The sequence below is a fragment of the Physella acuta genome, unplaced genomic scaffold, assembly GCF_028476545.2.
Source record: "Physella acuta isolate Inbredline_101_S28 unplaced genomic scaffold, ASM2847654v3 ptg001167l, whole genome shotgun sequence".
Lineage (NCBI taxonomy): Eukaryota > Metazoa > Mollusca > Gastropoda > Physidae > Physella > Physella acuta.
In genome coordinates, this window is record NW_026732684.1 from 336,992 (window position 1) to 353,080 (window position 16,089).

Below are 16,089 nucleotides of genomic sequence, written 5' to 3' on the forward strand. Positions count from 1 at the left end.
CTTGTCACAAATAACGTGTGGAAAATCTAATAAAACTTGTCACAAATAACGTGTGGAAGATCTAATAAAACTTGTCACAAATAACGTGTGGAAGATCTAATAAAAACTTGTCACAAATAACGTGTGTAAAATCTAATAAAAACTTGTCACAAATAACGTGTAGAAGCTGTAATAAAAACTTGTCACAAATAACGTGTAGAAGCTCTAATAAAAACTTGTCACAAATAACGTGTAGAAGCTCTAATAAAAACTTGTCACAAATAACGTGTAGAAGCTCTAATAAAAACTTGTCACAAATAACGTGTAGAAGCTCTAATAAAAACTTGTGAGATCGTGCGGAAGATCTAATAAATCTTGACAATTTATCTGACGGTTTCAATAGGGAACGATTTCCTTCATAAAAATAGATGCTGACAAAGGGAATAAGATATGTTACAGGGGAATGGGGAGATGTGAAACAGGGGAATGGGGAGATGTGAAACAGGGGAATGGGGAGATGTGAAACAGGGGAATGGGGAGATTGAATCAAGGGAATGGGGAGATTGAATCAAGGGAATGGGGAGATGTGAAACAGGGGAATGGGGAGATGTGAAACAAGGGAATGGGAATGTGAGGTTAGAACATGGACTAAGCAATGAGAAGGTTCTAGACCGGTCTGGCTACTCACGCTCGTATATCATCTGCTGCTCACTGCAGTCACGCAGCAGAGAGTTCCAGTCCGACTCAAGGTCACGTTCACTCCGGCACCGCTTAAAGAGGTGAGCGAAGCTTGTGGAGGCGCTGCGCTCACGGCTCTCGTCCGTCCAGCGGTTGTCCAGCTGTCCTCTCTCTGACATGTCCTCTCTGCCATGTCCTGTTGGCCGGAGTCCTGTTGGCCGGAGTCCTGTTGACCGGAGTCCTGCCGGCCGGTACAAGTCCGAGAGCGTGACGTTCTCGAGTGACGTGAAGTGGATGGTGTCGAGTCGTGAGGCGTGAGACGGGTAGGGGCCGGGGGAGTTGGGCGCGGTCACAGACTTTCTGGACCGTCCAGCCGAGTTCTTGTTGCAGCCGATGGAGCAGTCGTCCCGGGGGGTGGGGACATCTACCGGCACGAACATCCTCGACTCGTTGTAGTTCACCGGACGGTGTGCCGGGTACGGTATCCGGTTCATGACGTCATTGTCCGTGTGCCGGGCCACAGAGCGCGTGAAGATGGTGACCGGCAGATGATGCGTGTCTGTTACCGGCAGATGATGCGTGTCTGTAGAGTCCCGCTCCATCTCCTCCAGGGATATGAAGTTGTTGTTGAGGCCGTCACAGTTGGTGAGGCCGTCACAGTTGGTGAGGCCGTCAAAGTTGGGACTGAGGGCAGGGAAAGCGTCAAGCGACGCGGCGTTAGTTAGGGTCCTGTACATAGCTAGATCTAGGGCTGCCGGCCGCCGTCACTGGCTTATATAGGCGCTCTAGCCGTCAACACTGATAACAATATGGGGCAGAGTTTGGTGGGGTAAGTCACGTGCTCAGTGATCTGCTTCATCACTGGCCGACCCAGTCACGTGATAGGGGTAAACCACTGGCACTGTGTTCAATGTGTTCAGCCAGCCATGAAGGTTGTCCTAATTACCGACTGCAGACAGGAAGGGGTTGACAAATGATTGGGTTGTGGAGGACGGCAAGGAGGGGAGGAGGTTACAGAGGGGGGGTGGGGGGGTGGGGGTTACAGAGGGAGAGGTGGGGTGACAGAGGGGGAGGTGGTGTGACAGAGGGGGTGGGTGACAAGAGGTGTACAAGTAGAGGCCATGTGAACTTGGTGTTGGACCAAAACAGACGCGCTGACGCCAAGACTGTTGTCATAGAAACACGGAGCTAAGATTAAGTAATGGACCACAATTTTGGACCACACAGTTAGACCACAATGTCAGACCACAATGTTGGACCACAAAGTTAGACCACAATGTCAGATTACAATGTCAGACCAGAAAAGGTTTCAGCCTATCATTTCTATTGTATATATTCCTGAGCTACCACTCTAAATGCTACAGCTGCTACCATTACACCACAGCTAATACCATTACACCACAAGTGCTACCATTACACCACAAGCTCCTCCATTACACCATAAATGCTACCATTACACAGCTGCTACCATTTCACCACAAGTGCTACTCTTGCTACTATTACACCACAAGTGCTACACCTGCTACCATTACACCATAACTGCTACCATTACACCACAAGTGCTACACCTGCTACCATTACACCACAAGTGCTACACCTGCTACCATTACACCACAAGTGCTACACCTGCTACCATTACACCTGCCCACAGCCCCCAGACGATGTTTTACAAGTCAGATAAAAGAAATTGGGCCAATAAATAAATTCTGACATTATCTCATCTGGTCCAAATAAACAGCTGGGTCAGGGTCAAAGGTCGAGGGGGGGGGGAATGTAAACAGGAACTGCACCCCCCACCACTAACTGGTAACTACATGGTAAACAAGGACTGCACCCCCACTAACTGGTAACTACATGGTAAACAAAGACTGCACCCCCCACACCCCCACTAACTGGTAACTGCATGGTAAACAAGGACTGCACCCCCACTAACTGGTAACTACATGGTAAACAAGGACTGCACCCCCCACCCCCACTAACTGGTAACTACATGGTAAACAAGGACTGCACCCCCCACCCCCACTAACTGGTAACTACATGGTAAACAAGGACTGCACCCCCACACCCCACACCAACTGGTAACTACATGGTAAACAAGGACTGCACCCCCCACCCCCACTAACTGGTAACAACATGGTAAACAAGGACTGCACCCCCACTAACTGGTAACTACATGGTAAACAAAGACTGCACCCCCCACACCCCCACTAACTGGTAACTGCATGGTAAACAAGGACTGCACCCCCACTAACTGGTAACTACATGGTAAACAAGGACTGCACCCCCCCACCCCCACTAACTGGTAACTACATGGTAAACAAGGACTGCACCCCCACCAACTGGTAACTACATGGTAAACAAGGACTGCACCCCCACTAACTGGTAACTACATGGTAAACAAGGACTGCACCCCCCACCCCCACTAACTGGTAACTACATGGTAAACAAGGACTGCACCCCCCACCCCCACTAACTGGTAACTACATGGTAAACAAGGACTGCACCCCCCACCCCCACTAACTGGTAACTACATGGTAAACAAGGACTGCACCCCCACACCCCACACCAACTGGTAACTACATGGTAAACAAGGACTGCACCCCCCACCCCCACTAACTGGTAACAACATGGTAAACAAGGACTGCACCCCCACTAACTGGTAACTACATGGTAAACAAAGACTGCACCCCCCACACCCCCACTAACTGGTAACTGCATGGTAAACAAGGACTGCACCCCCACTAACTGGTAACTACATGGTAAACAAGGACTGCACCCCCCACCCCCACTAACTGGTAACTACATGGTAAACAAGGACTGCACCCCCCACCCCCACTAACTGGTAACTACATGGTAAACAAGGACTGCACCCCCCACCCCCACTAACTGGTAACTACATGGTAAACAAGGACTGCACCCCCACACCCCACACCAACTGGTAACTACATGGTAAACAAGGACTGCACCCCCCACACCCCCACTAACTGGTAACTACATGGTAAACAAGGACTGCACCCCCCACACTAACTGGTAACTACATGGTAAACAAGGACTGCACCCCACACCCCCACTAACTGGTAACTACATGGTAAACAAGGACTGCACCCCCACACCCCCGCTAACTGGTAAATACATGGTAAACAAGGACTGCACCCCCACTAACTGGTAAATACATGGTAAACAAGGACTGCACCCCCACCCCCACTAACTGGTAACTACATGGTAAACAAGGACTGCACCCCCACACCCCACACCAACTGGTAACTACATGGTAAACAAGGACTGCACACCTCCCCCACATACTGGTAACTACATGGTAAACAAGGACTGCACCCCCCACCCCCACTAACTGGTAACTACATGGTAAACAAGGACTGCACCCCCACTAACTGGTAACTACATGGTAAACAAGGACTGCACCCCAACTAACTGGTAAATACATGGTAAACAAGGACTGCACCCCCACTAACTGGTAAATACATGGTAAACAAGGACTGCACCCCCCACCCCCACTAACTGGTAACTACATGGTAAACAAGGACTGCACCCCCACTAACTGGTAACTACATGGTAAACAAGGACTGCACCCCCACTAACTGGTAACTACATGGTAAACAAGGACTGCACCCCCACCCCCACTAACTGGTAACTACATGGTAAACAAGGACTGCACCCCCCACCCCCACTAACTGGTAACTACATGGTAAACAAGGACTGCACCCCCACTCCCCACACCAACTGGTAACTACATGGTAAACAAGGACTGCACCCCCCACACCCCCACTAACTGGTAACTACATGGTAAACAAGGACTGCACCCCCCACACTAACTGGTAACTACATGGTAAACAAGGACTGCACCCCACACACCCACTAACTGGTAACTACATGGTAAACAAGGACTGCACCCCCACACCCCCGCTAACTGGTAAATACATGGTAAACAAGGACTGCACCCCCACTAACTGGTAAATACATGGTAAACAAGGACTGCACCCCCACCCCCACTAACTGGTAACTACATGGTAAACAAGGACTGCACCCCCACACCCCACACCAACTGGTAACTACATGGTAAACAAGGACTGCACACCTCCCCCACATACTGGTAACTACATGGTAAACAAGGACTGCACCCCCCACCCCCACTAACTGGTAACTACATGGTAAACAAGGACTGCACCCCCACTAACTGGTAACTACATGGTAAACAAGGACTGCACCCCAACTAACTGGTAAATACATGGTAAACAAGGACTGCACCCCCACTAACTGGTAAATACATGGTAAACAAGGACTGCACCCCCCACCCCCACTAACTGGTAACTACATGGTAAACAAGGACTGCACCCCCACTAACTGGTAACTACATGGTAAACAAGGACTGCACCCCCACTAACTGGTAACTACATGGTAAACAAGGACTGCACCCCCCACACCCCCTCTAACTGGTAACTACATGGTAAACAAGGACTGCACCCCCACTAACTGGTAACTACATGGTAAACAAGGACTGCCCCCCCCCCCCGACCCTCACCAACTGGTAACTACATGGTAAACAAGGACTGCACCCCCACTAACTGGTAACTGCATGGTAAACAAGGACTGCACCCCCCACCCCCACTAACTGGTAACTGCATGGTAAACAAGGACTGCACCCCCCCACACCAACTGGTAACTACATGGTAAACAAGGACTGCACCCCCACCCCCACTAACTGGTAACTACATGGTAAACAAGGACTGCACCCCCCACCCCCACTAACTGGTAACTACATGGTAAACAAGGACTGCACCCCCCACCCCCACTAACTGGTAACTACATGGTAAACAAGGACTGCACCCCCACACCCCACACCAACTGGTAACTACATGGTAAACAAGGACTACACCCCACACCCCACACCAACTGGTAACTACATGGTAAACAAGGACTGCACCCCCCACCCCCACTAACTGGTAACTACATGGTAAACAAGGACTGCACCCCCCACCCCCACTAACTGGTAACTACATGGTAAACAAGGACTGCACCCCCCACACCCCCACTAACTGGTAACTACATGGTAAACAAGGACTGCACCCCCACCCCCACTAACTGGTAACTACATGGTAAACAAGGACTGCACCCCCCACCCCCACTAACTGGTAACTACATGGTAAACAAGGACTGCACCCCCCACCCCCACTAACTGGTAACTACATGGTAAACAAGGACTGCACCCCCACACCCCACACCAACTGGTAACTACATGGTAAACAAGGACTGCACCCCCCACACCCCCACTAACTGGTAACTACATGGTAAACAAGGACTGCACCCCCCACACTAACTGGTAACTACATGGTAAACAAGGACTGCACCCCACACCCCCACTAACTGGTAACTACATGGTAAACAAGGACTGCACCCCTCCCTCACTAACTGGTAACTGCATGGTAAACAAGGACTGCACCCCCCACACCAACTGGTAACTACATGGTAAACAAGGACTGCACCCCCCCCCCCCCCCTCACCCCCACTAACTGGTTACCAACAACTACCTGGATGAATTTTTTTTACTGGGTCAAGGTTTTCTTTCAGTAGGTATAAAAAGGTTGGCGTGACCTAAGCTCCACTTGACATAAATTACAACCAGAACTGGAGACATGGGTGGCCCTGAAGAGGTAATTACATGTTTTAGGCCATCAAAACATGTCGGGCCATCACATGTTGGGCCATCACGACATGTTGGGCCATCACATGTTGGGCCATCACGACATGTTGGGCCATCACGACATGTTGGGCCATCACGACATGTTGGGCCATCACGACATGTTGGGCCATCACGACATGTTGGGCCATCACGACATGTTGGGCCATCACGACATGTTGGGCCATCACGACATGTTGGGCCATCACGACATGTTGGGCCATCACGACATGTTGGGCCATCACGACATGTTGGGCCATCACGACATGTTGGGCCATCACGACATGTTGGGCCATCACGACATGTTGGGCCATCACGACATGTTGGGCCATCTCGACATGTTGGGCCATGCTATTCTTCAGACCCGAGATGACCTGAGATGACCTCTATTAAATGGCTGACTACTGCTCCTCCGGATGTAGGTCAGAGGTCACAGCTTGACCACAACAAACGGCGCACGTGCCAGGTCCCATAAACATGGGTCAGCTAGTGACACGTCATGGGTCAGCTAGTGACACGTCATGGGTCAGCTAGTGACACGTCATGGGTCAGCTAGTGACACGTCATGGGTCAGCTAGTGACAGCCATGGGTCAGTCAGTGACACGTCATGGGTCAGTCAGTGACACGTCATGGGTCGTTACTCTATGGCCCACCATGTGTTGTGGCCCACCATTTATTGTGTGGCCCACCATTTGTTGTGTGGTCCCCCCATTTGTCGTGTAGCCCACCATTGATCGCGTGACCCACCATGTCTAAAGTACGTCATACAGCCTCTCTCTCTCCGTCATAGTTACGACAGTCAAGTTACGCCACAGAAAAACCGTTCAATACGAAGACATCAATACATGTGTTAGTAAAACCACGTGACAGTGGCGGGAAGGATACACCATCAGCTGCTAGTTAAGCAGGTTAGGGTTAGACTAGTCTAATTGATAAAACAAGTCGACTGTTAGTTTTGCTGATACAACACCCAGACAGAAAGCAGATAGAAAGCAGACACATGAAGCAGACACATGAAGCAGACATGAAGCAGACACATGTACCTGCTATCTCCTGCAAGGTCTTCGTGCCATCCTTGCTGGGCCTGGCTGCCATAGCTGGGGGCTACATGGTCAAGGTTCGAATCCCGGCTGGGGAAGTCACGATGCAAGCGATCATGCGAGCACAGCCAACACACAACACACGCGACACAAACACAGATCAATAATAAAATCAATATCTTGTAGGCCAATCGATACTATCTGTGACGTCAGCAGCGGAAAATATAATTAATTAAATTTTGATTGGAGGCATCGGTTTACTCCGCTCAATTTGTTTTGTAGTCGAATCGATACTTGCAAATGTTGTATCGTGTCTGGTTGGTGTGTATTGCTAGAATCGATACCAGCCTGTGGTGGCGATACTCAACAAATGAGTTGTACAACTCTCCTTACAACCGTCTGTTAGATGTTAAAGGAAAGGTCTGAGGTTATGGCTGAAGCTAGTCAGCTTATGACTGAAGCTAGTCAGCTTATGACTGAAGCTAGTCAGCTTATGGCTGAAGCTAGTCAGCTTATGGCTGAAGCTGAAGTCCAATCACTCCAAACAAATGAGTAAACAAAGGCCGATCACTCCAACACAATAGTAAACAAAGGCCGCTTATTCTACAAAGTAAAGTAAAAAGTCCAGTAGCTTAACTCTAATAATTAAAAAAAGATTCCTATGATATCAAAGTAAAAAAGATTGCTTACTCGAGCCTAACGAAGAGAAAAGATGCCATGAATCAAAGAAAACAAAGTTCCATCACACTGCCATAACAAAGTTCCATCACACTGCCATAACAAAGTTCCATCACACTGCCATAACAAAGTTCTGATCCACCCAAGCAGCAAATCAGGTCAGAACGTGGAACCGGTTTGTGACGTCATGCCAATAAATTATACACTTAGCTGGCAGGCGGACAACAGTGTCGCTACAACTATAGGGGCGGGGGAGGGCAGGGGCGTCAACTCTACGATAAGGGGCGGGGCATTTGATATGATCAGGTTTTAAGAAATGATTTGAAAAGTAAATATGAACATCAACATCGAGAACTGAAAGAACAGAACGTGTAGAAAACAAACTGGTGCTAAAAAGTCATGCAAAAATATCAAAACACGTGCACAGATGATTCAACACACGTGCATCTACAATCTGGTCAGCTAACTACCATCTGGTCAGCTAACTACCATCTGGTCAGCTAACTACCATCTGGTCGGCTAACTACCATCTGGTCAGCTAACTACCACCTGGTCAGCTAACTACCATCTGGTCAGCTAACTACCATCTGGTCAGCTAACTACCACTTGGTCAGCTAACTACCATCTGGTCAGCTAACTACCATCTGGTCAGCCAACTACCAGCTAGAGGACACCAAAACACCAAACTTACCCGTGAATGTGTCCATCTGTTCTGGTGGAAGGAAGAAAAGATCAGAAAAATTTAGAACATGTACAGAACTTTTGTGGCAATAGAACATGTACAGAACTTTTGTGGCAATAGAACATGTACAGAACTTTTGTGGCAATAGAACATGTACAGAACTTTTGTGGTGATTGAACATGTATAGAAATTTTGTGGCAATAGAACATGTGTAGAACTTTTGTGACAATAGAACATGTATAGAACTTTTATGGCAACTGAACAATAATAGAAAGCGCCCTGTAATACGATCAAACTGTTACAACAAGTTGCCACTGTTACAACAAGTTCCCATTGTTACAAGTTGCCACTGTTACAACAAGTTTTAACTGTTACAACAAGTCCCCACCAACCGACAGACAAGTTGTTTCTATCCCAAGCGTGTACAAACGATCTGGTGTTCAAACGATCTGGTGTCGACAAACTGTATATCTCCACTACACCGTTACACTGTGGCCTATCTGATTCATGACAAACTAGACTGAAAACTTTTCAAACTTTGACAAGGATTTTTAAACCATCCAAAATGTGTACATTAGCCAAGATAAGCTGTGTATATCAACCAGACTTTAGCGGGTCAGTGTATAGAGGGTAGTGGTGCTGGACGGGTCAGTGTATAGAGGGTAGTGGTGCTGGACGGGTCAGTGTATAGAGGGTAGTGGTGCTGGACGGGTCAGTGTATAGAGGGTAGTGGTGTTGGACGGGTCTAGAGGGTAGTGGTGCTGGACGGGTCAGTGTATAGAGGGTAGTGGTGTTGGACGGGTCAGTGTATAGAGGGTAGTGGTGCTGGACGGGTCAGTGTATAGAGGGTAGTGGTGCTGGACGGGTCAGTGTATAGAGGGTAGTGGTGTTGGACGGGTATAGAGGGTAGTGGTGTTGGACGGGTCTAGAGGGTAGTGGTGCTGGACGGGTCAGTGTATAGAGGGTAGTGGTGTTGGACGGGTCAGTGTATAGAGGGTAGTGGTGTTGGACGGGTCTAGAGGGTAGTGGTGTTGGACGGGTCAGTGTATAGAGGGTAGTGGTGCTGGACGGGTCAGTGTATAGAGGGTAGTGGTGTTGGACGGGTCAGTGTATAGAGGGTAGTGGTGTTGGACGGGTCAGTGTAAAGAGGGTAGTGGTGTTGGACGGGTCAGTGTATAGAGGGTAGTGGTGTTGGACGGGTCAGTGTATAGAGGGTAGTGGTGTTGGACGGGTCAGTGTATAGAGGGTAGTGGTGCTGGACGGGTCAGTGTATAGAGGGTAGTGGTGTTGGACGGGTCAGTGTATAGAGGGTAGTGGTGTTGGACGGGTCAGTGTATAGAGGGTAGTGGTGTTGGACGGGTCAGTGTATAGAGGGTAGTGGTGTTGGACGGGTATAGAGGGTAGTGGTGCTGGACGGGTCAGTATATAGAGGGTAGTGGTGTTGGACGGGTCAGTGTATAGAGGGTAGTGGTGTTGGACGGGTATAGAGGGTAGTGGTGTTGGACGGGTCAGTGTATAGAGGGTAGTGGTGTTGGACGGGTCAGTGTATAGAGGGTAGTGGTGTTGGACGGGTCAATGTATAGAGGGTAGTGGTGTTGGACGGGTCAGTGTATAGAGGGTAGTGGTGCTGGACGGGCCTAGAGGGTAGTGGTGTTGGAAGGGTATAGAGGGTAGTGGTGTTGGACGGGTCTAGAGGGTAGTGGTGCTGGACGGGTCAGTGTATAGAGGGTAGTGGTGTTGGACGGGTCAATGTATAGAGGGTAGTGGTGTTGGACGGGTCAGTGTATAGAGGGTAGTGGTGCTGGACGGGTCAGTGTATAGAGGGTAGTGGTGTTGGACGGGTCTAGAGGGTAGTGGTGCTGGACGGGTCAGTGTATAGAGGGTAGTGGTGTTGGACGGGTCAGTGTATAGAGGGTAGTGGTGTTGGACGGGTCAGTGTATAGAGGGTAGTGGTGTTGGACGGGTCTAGAGGGTAGTGGTGCTGGACGGGTCAGTGTATAGAGGGTAGTGGTGTTGGACGGGTCAGTGTATAGAGGGTAGTGGTGTTGGACGGGTCAGTGTATAGAGGGTAGTGGTGCTGGACGGGTCAGTGTATAGAGGGTAGTGGTGTTGGACGGGTCAGTGTATAGAGGGTAGTGGTGTTGGACGGGTCAGTGTATAGAGGGTAGTGGTGCTGGACGGGTCAGTGTATAGAGGGTAGTGGTGCTGGACGGGTCAGTGTTAAGAGGGTAGTGGTATTGGACGGGTCAGTGTATAGAGGGTAGTGGTGTTGGACGGGTCAGTGTATAGAGGGTAGTGGTGTTGGACGGGTCTAGAGGGTAGTGGTGTTGGACGGGTCAGTGTATAGAGGGTAGTGGTGCTGGACGGGTCAGTGTATAGAGGGTAGTGGTGTTGGACGGGTCTAGAGGGTAGTGGTGCTGGACGGGTCAGTGTATAGAGGGTAGTGGTGTTGGACGGGTCAGTGTATAGAGGGTAGTGGTGTTGGACGGGTCTAGAGGGTAGTGGTGCTGGACGGGTCAGTGTATAGAGGGTAGTGGTGTTGGACGGGTCAGTGTATAGAGGGTAGTGGTGTTGGACGGGTCTAGAGGGTAGTGGTGTTGGACGGGTCAGTGTATAGAGGGTAGTGGTGCTGGACGGGTCTAGAGGGTAGTGGTGTTGGACGGGTCTAGAGGGTAGTGGTGTTGGACGGGTCAGTGTATAGAGGGTAGTGGTGTTGGACGGGTCAGTGTATAGAGGGTAGTGGTGTTGGACGGGTCTAGAGGGTAGTGGTGTTGGACGGGTATAGAGGGTAGTGGTGCTGGACGGGTCAGTGTATAGAGGGTAGTGGTGTTGGACGGGTCAGTGTATAGAGGGTAGTGGTGTTGGACGGGTATAGAGGGTAGTGGTGTTGGACGGGTCAGTGTATAGAGGGTAGTGGTGTTGGACGGGTCAGTGTATAGAGGGTAGTGGTGTTGGACGGGTCAGTGTATAGAGGGTAGTGGTGCTGGACGGGTCTAGAGGGTAGTGGTGTTGGACGGGTATAGAGGGTAGTGGTGTTGGACGGGTCAGTGTATAGAGGGTAGTGGTGTTGGACGGGTCTAGAGGGTAGTGGTGCTGGACGGGTCAGTGTATAGAGGGTAGTGGTGTTGGACGGGTCAGTGTATAGAGGGTAGTGGTGTTGGACGGGTCAGTGTATAGAGGGTAGTGGTGTTGGACGGGTCTAGAGGGTAGTGGTGCTGGACGGGTCAGTGTATAGAGGGTAGTGGTGTTGGACGGGTCAGTGTATAGAGGGTAGTGGTGTTGGACGGGTCAGTGTATAGAGGGTAGTGGTGTTGGACGGGTCAGTGTATAGAGGGTAGTGGTGCTGGACGGGTCAGTGTATAGAGGGTAGTGGTGTTGGACGGGTCAGTGTATAGAGGGTAGTGGTGTTGGACGGGTCAGTGTATAGAGGGTAGTGGTGCTGGACGGGTCAGTGTATAGAGGGTAGTGGTGCTGGACGGGTCAGTGTATAGAGGGTAGTGGTGTTGGACGGGTCAGTGTATAGAGGGTAGTGGTGTTGGACGGGTCAGTGTATAGAGGGTAGTGGTGTTGGACGGGTCAGTGTATAGAGGGTAGTGGTGTTGGACGGGTAAGTGTATAGAGGGTAGTGGTGCTGGACGGGTCTAGAGGGTAGTGGTGCTGGACGGGTCAGTGTATAGAGGGTAGTGGTGTTGGACGGGTCTAGAGGGTAGTGGTGTTGGACGGGTCAGTGTATAGAGGGTAGTGGTGTTGGACGGGTCTAGAGGGTAGTGGTGTTGGACGGGTCAGCGTATAGAGGGTAGTGGTGTTGGACGGGTCAGTGTATAGAGGGTAGTGGTGTTGGACGGGTCTAGAGGGTAGTGGTGCTGGACGGGTCAGTGTATAGAGGGTAGTGGTGTTGGACGGGTCTAGAGGGTAGTGGTGCTGGACGGGTCAGTGTATAGAGGGTAGTGGTGTTGGACGGGTCTAGAGGGTAGTGGTGCTGGACGGGTCAGTGTATAGAGGGTAGTGGTGCTGGACGGGTCAGTGTATAGAGGGTAGTGGTGCTGGACGGGTCAGTGTATAGAGGGTAGTGGTGTTGGACGGGTCAGTGTATAGAGGGTAGTGGTGCTGGACGGGTCAGTGTATAGAGGGTAGTGGTGCTGGACGGGTCAGTGTATAGAAGGTAGTGGTGTTGGACGGGTAAGTGTATAGAGGGTAGTGGTGTTGGACGGGTCAGTGTATAGAGGGTAGTGGTGTTGGACGGGTAAGTGTATAGAGGGTAGTGGTGTTGGACGGGTCTAGAGGGTAGTGGTGCTGGACGGGTCAGTGTATAGAGGGTAGTGGTGTTGGACGGGTAAGTGTATAGAGGGTAGTGGTGTTGGACGGGTCTAGAGGGTAGTGGTGCTGGACGGGTCAGTGTATAGAGGGTAGTGGTGTTGGACGGGTCAGTGTATAGAGGGTAGTGGTGTTGGACGGGTCTAGAGGGTAGTGGTGCTGGACGGGTCAGTGTATAGAGGGTAGTGGTGTTGGACGGGTCAGTGTATAGAGGGTAGTGGTGTTGGACGGGTCTAGAGGGTAGTGGTGTTGGACGGGTATAGAGGGTAGTGGTGCTGGACGGGTCAGTGTATAGAGGGTAGTGGTGTTGGACGGGTCAGTGTATAGAGGGTAGTGGTGCTGGACGGGTCAGTGTATAGAGGGTAGTGGTGTTGGACGGGTCTAGAGGGTAGTGGTGTTGGACGGGTCAGTGTATAGAGGGTAGTGGTGTTGGACGGGTCTAGAGGGTAGTGGTGTTGGACGGGTCAGTGTATAGAGGGTAGTGGTGTTGGACGGGTCTAGAGGGTAGTGGTGTTGGACGGGTCTAGAGGGTAGTGGTGTTGGACGGGTCAGTGTATAGAGGGTAGTGGTGTTGGACGGGTCAGTGTATAGAGGGTAGTGGTGTTGGACGGGTCTAGAGGGTAGTGGTGTTGGACGGGTCTAGAGGGTAGTGGTGTTGGACGGGTATAGAGGGTAGTGGTGCTGGACGGGTCAGTGTATAGAGGGTAGTGGTGCTGGACGGGTCTAGAGGGTAGTGGTGTTGGACGGGTCAGTGTATAGAGGGTAGTGGTGTTGGACGGGTCTAGAGGGTAGTGGTGTTGGACGGGTCTAGAGGGTAGTGGTGTTGGACGGGTCTAGAGGGTAGTGGTGTTGGACGGGTCAGTGTATAGAGGGTAGTGGTGTTGGACGGGTCAGTGTATAGAGGGTAGTGGTGTTGGACGGGTCTAGAGGGTAGTGGTGTTGGACGGGTCAGTGTATAGAGGGTAGTGGTGCTGGACGGGTCTAGAGGGTAGTGGTGTTGGACGGGTCTAGAGGGTAGTGGTGTTGGACGGGTCAGTGTATAGAGGGTAGTGGTGTTGGACGGGTCAGTGTATAGAGGGTAGTGGTGTTGGACGGGTCTAGAGGGTAGTGGTGTTGGACGGGTCAGTGTATAGAGGGTAGTGGTGCTGGACGGGTCTAGAGGGTAGTGGTGTTGGACGGGTCTAGAGGGTAGTGGTGTTGGACGGGTCAGTGTATAGAGGGTAGTGGCGTTGGACGGGTCAGTGTATAGAGGGTAGTGGTGCTGGACGGGTCAGTGTATAGAGGGTAGTGGTGTTGGACGGGTCTAGAGGGTAGTGGTGCTGGACGGGTCAGTGTATAGAGGGTAGTGGTGTTGGACGGGTCAGTGTATAGAGGGTAGTGGTGTTGGACGGGTCTAGAGGGTAGTGGTGTTGGACGGGTCAGTGTATAGAGGGTAGTGGTGCTGGACGGGTCTAGAGGGTAGTGGTGTTGGACGGGTCAGTGTATAGAGGGTAGTGGTGTTGGACGGGTCAGTGTATAGAGGGTAGTGGTGCTGGACGGGTCTAGAGGGTAGTGGTGTTGGACGGGTCAGTGTATAGAGGGTAGTGGTGTTGGACGGGTCAGTGTATAGAGGGTAGTGGTGTTGGACGGGTCAGTGTATAGAGGGTAGTGGTGCTGGACGGGTCAGTGTATAGAGGGTAGTGGTGCTGGACGGGTCAGTGTATAGAGGGTAGTGGTGTTGGACGGGTCAGTGTATAGAGGGTAGTGGTGTTGGACGGGTCTAGAGGGTAGTGGTGCTGGACGGGTCAGTGTATAGAGGGTAGTGGTGTTGGACGGGTAAGTGTATAGAGGGTAGTGGTGTTGGACGGGTCAGTGTATAGAGGGTAGTGGTGCTGGACGGGTCAGTGTATAGAGGGTAGTGGTGTTGGACGGGTCTAGAGGGTAGTGGTGTTGGACGGGTCAGTGTATAGAGGGTAGTGGTGTTGGACGGGTCAGTGTATAGAGGGTAGTGGTGCTGGACGGGTCTAGAGGGTAGTGGTGTTGGACGGGTCAGTGTATAGAGGGTAGTGGTGTTGGACGGGTCAGTGTATAGAGGGTAGTGGAGCTGAACATGCGCAATAGGGACGTCAGTAGAAGTGTCTCACTAGATACAGTAGAGACGTCAGTAGATGTATCTCACTAGATACAGTAGAGACGTCAGTAGAAGTGTCTCACTAGATACAGTAGAGACGTCAGTAGAAGTGTCTCACTAGATACAGTAGAGACGTCAGTAGAAGTGTCACTAGATACAGTAGAGACGTCAGTAGAAGTGTCTCACTAGATACAGTAGAGACGTCAGTAGAAGTGTCTCACTAGATACAGTAGAGACGTCAATAGAGGTGTCTCACTAGATACAGTAGAGACGTCAGTAGAAGTGTCACTAGATACAGTAGAGACGTCAGTAGAAGTGTCACTAGATACAGTAGAGACGTCAGTAGAAGTGTCACACTAGATACAGTAGAGACGTCAGTAGAAGTGTCTCACTAGATACAGTAGAGACGTCAGTAGAAGTGTCACTAGACACAGTAGAGACGTCAGTAGAAGTGTCTCACTAGATACAGTAGAGACGTCAGTAGAAGTGTCTCACTAGATAGAGACGTCAGTAGAAGTGTCTCACTAGATACAGTAGGGACGTCAGTAGAAGTGTCTCACTAGATAGAGACGTCAGTAGAAGTGTCTCACTAGATACAGTAGAGACGTCAGTAGAAGTGTCTCACTAGATAGAGACGTCAGTAGAAGTGTCTCACTAGATACAGTAGGGACGTCAGTAGAAGTGTCTCACTAGATAGAGACGTCAGTAGAAGTGTCTCACTAGATAGAGACGTCAGTAGAAGTGTCACTAGATACAGTAGAGACGTCAGTAGATGTGTCACTAGATACAGTACAGACGTCAGTAGAAGTGTCTCACTAGATACAGTAGAGACGTCAGTAGAAGTGTCACTAGATACAGTAGAGACGTCAGTAAAAGTGTCTCACTAGATACAGTAGAGACGTCAGTACAAGTGTC

General features: G+C 50.5%; 1 protein-coding gene across 10 annotated transcripts in view; it reads right to left on the reverse strand.

Annotated features, from left to right (window-relative positions):
* Nucleotides 1-16,089, reverse strand: part of LOC131956667 (trafficking kinesin-binding protein 1) — a 45,980-nt gene that overhangs the window by 18,632 nt on the left and 11,259 nt on the right. For 2 of the 10 annotated variants that reach the window (XR_009388984.1, XM_059321200.1), the window contains exon 1: nt 668-1,398. The exons of 1 other annotated variant lie outside the window; for it this stretch is intronic. Coding sequence is in view for 8 of the 9 variants with exons in the window: in XM_059321200.1 (XP_059177183.1) it covers nt 668-1,394 (727 nt within the window). In the remaining variant the exon portion in view is untranslated. Of the gene's footprint in view, nt 1-667; nt 1,399-7,393; nt 7,481-8,080; nt 8,158-8,759; nt 8,781-16,089 lie in introns of those variants that run through there. 7 more of the 10 variants (XM_059321203.1, XM_059321204.1, XM_059321201.1 and 4 more) reach the window with 6 other exon arrangements.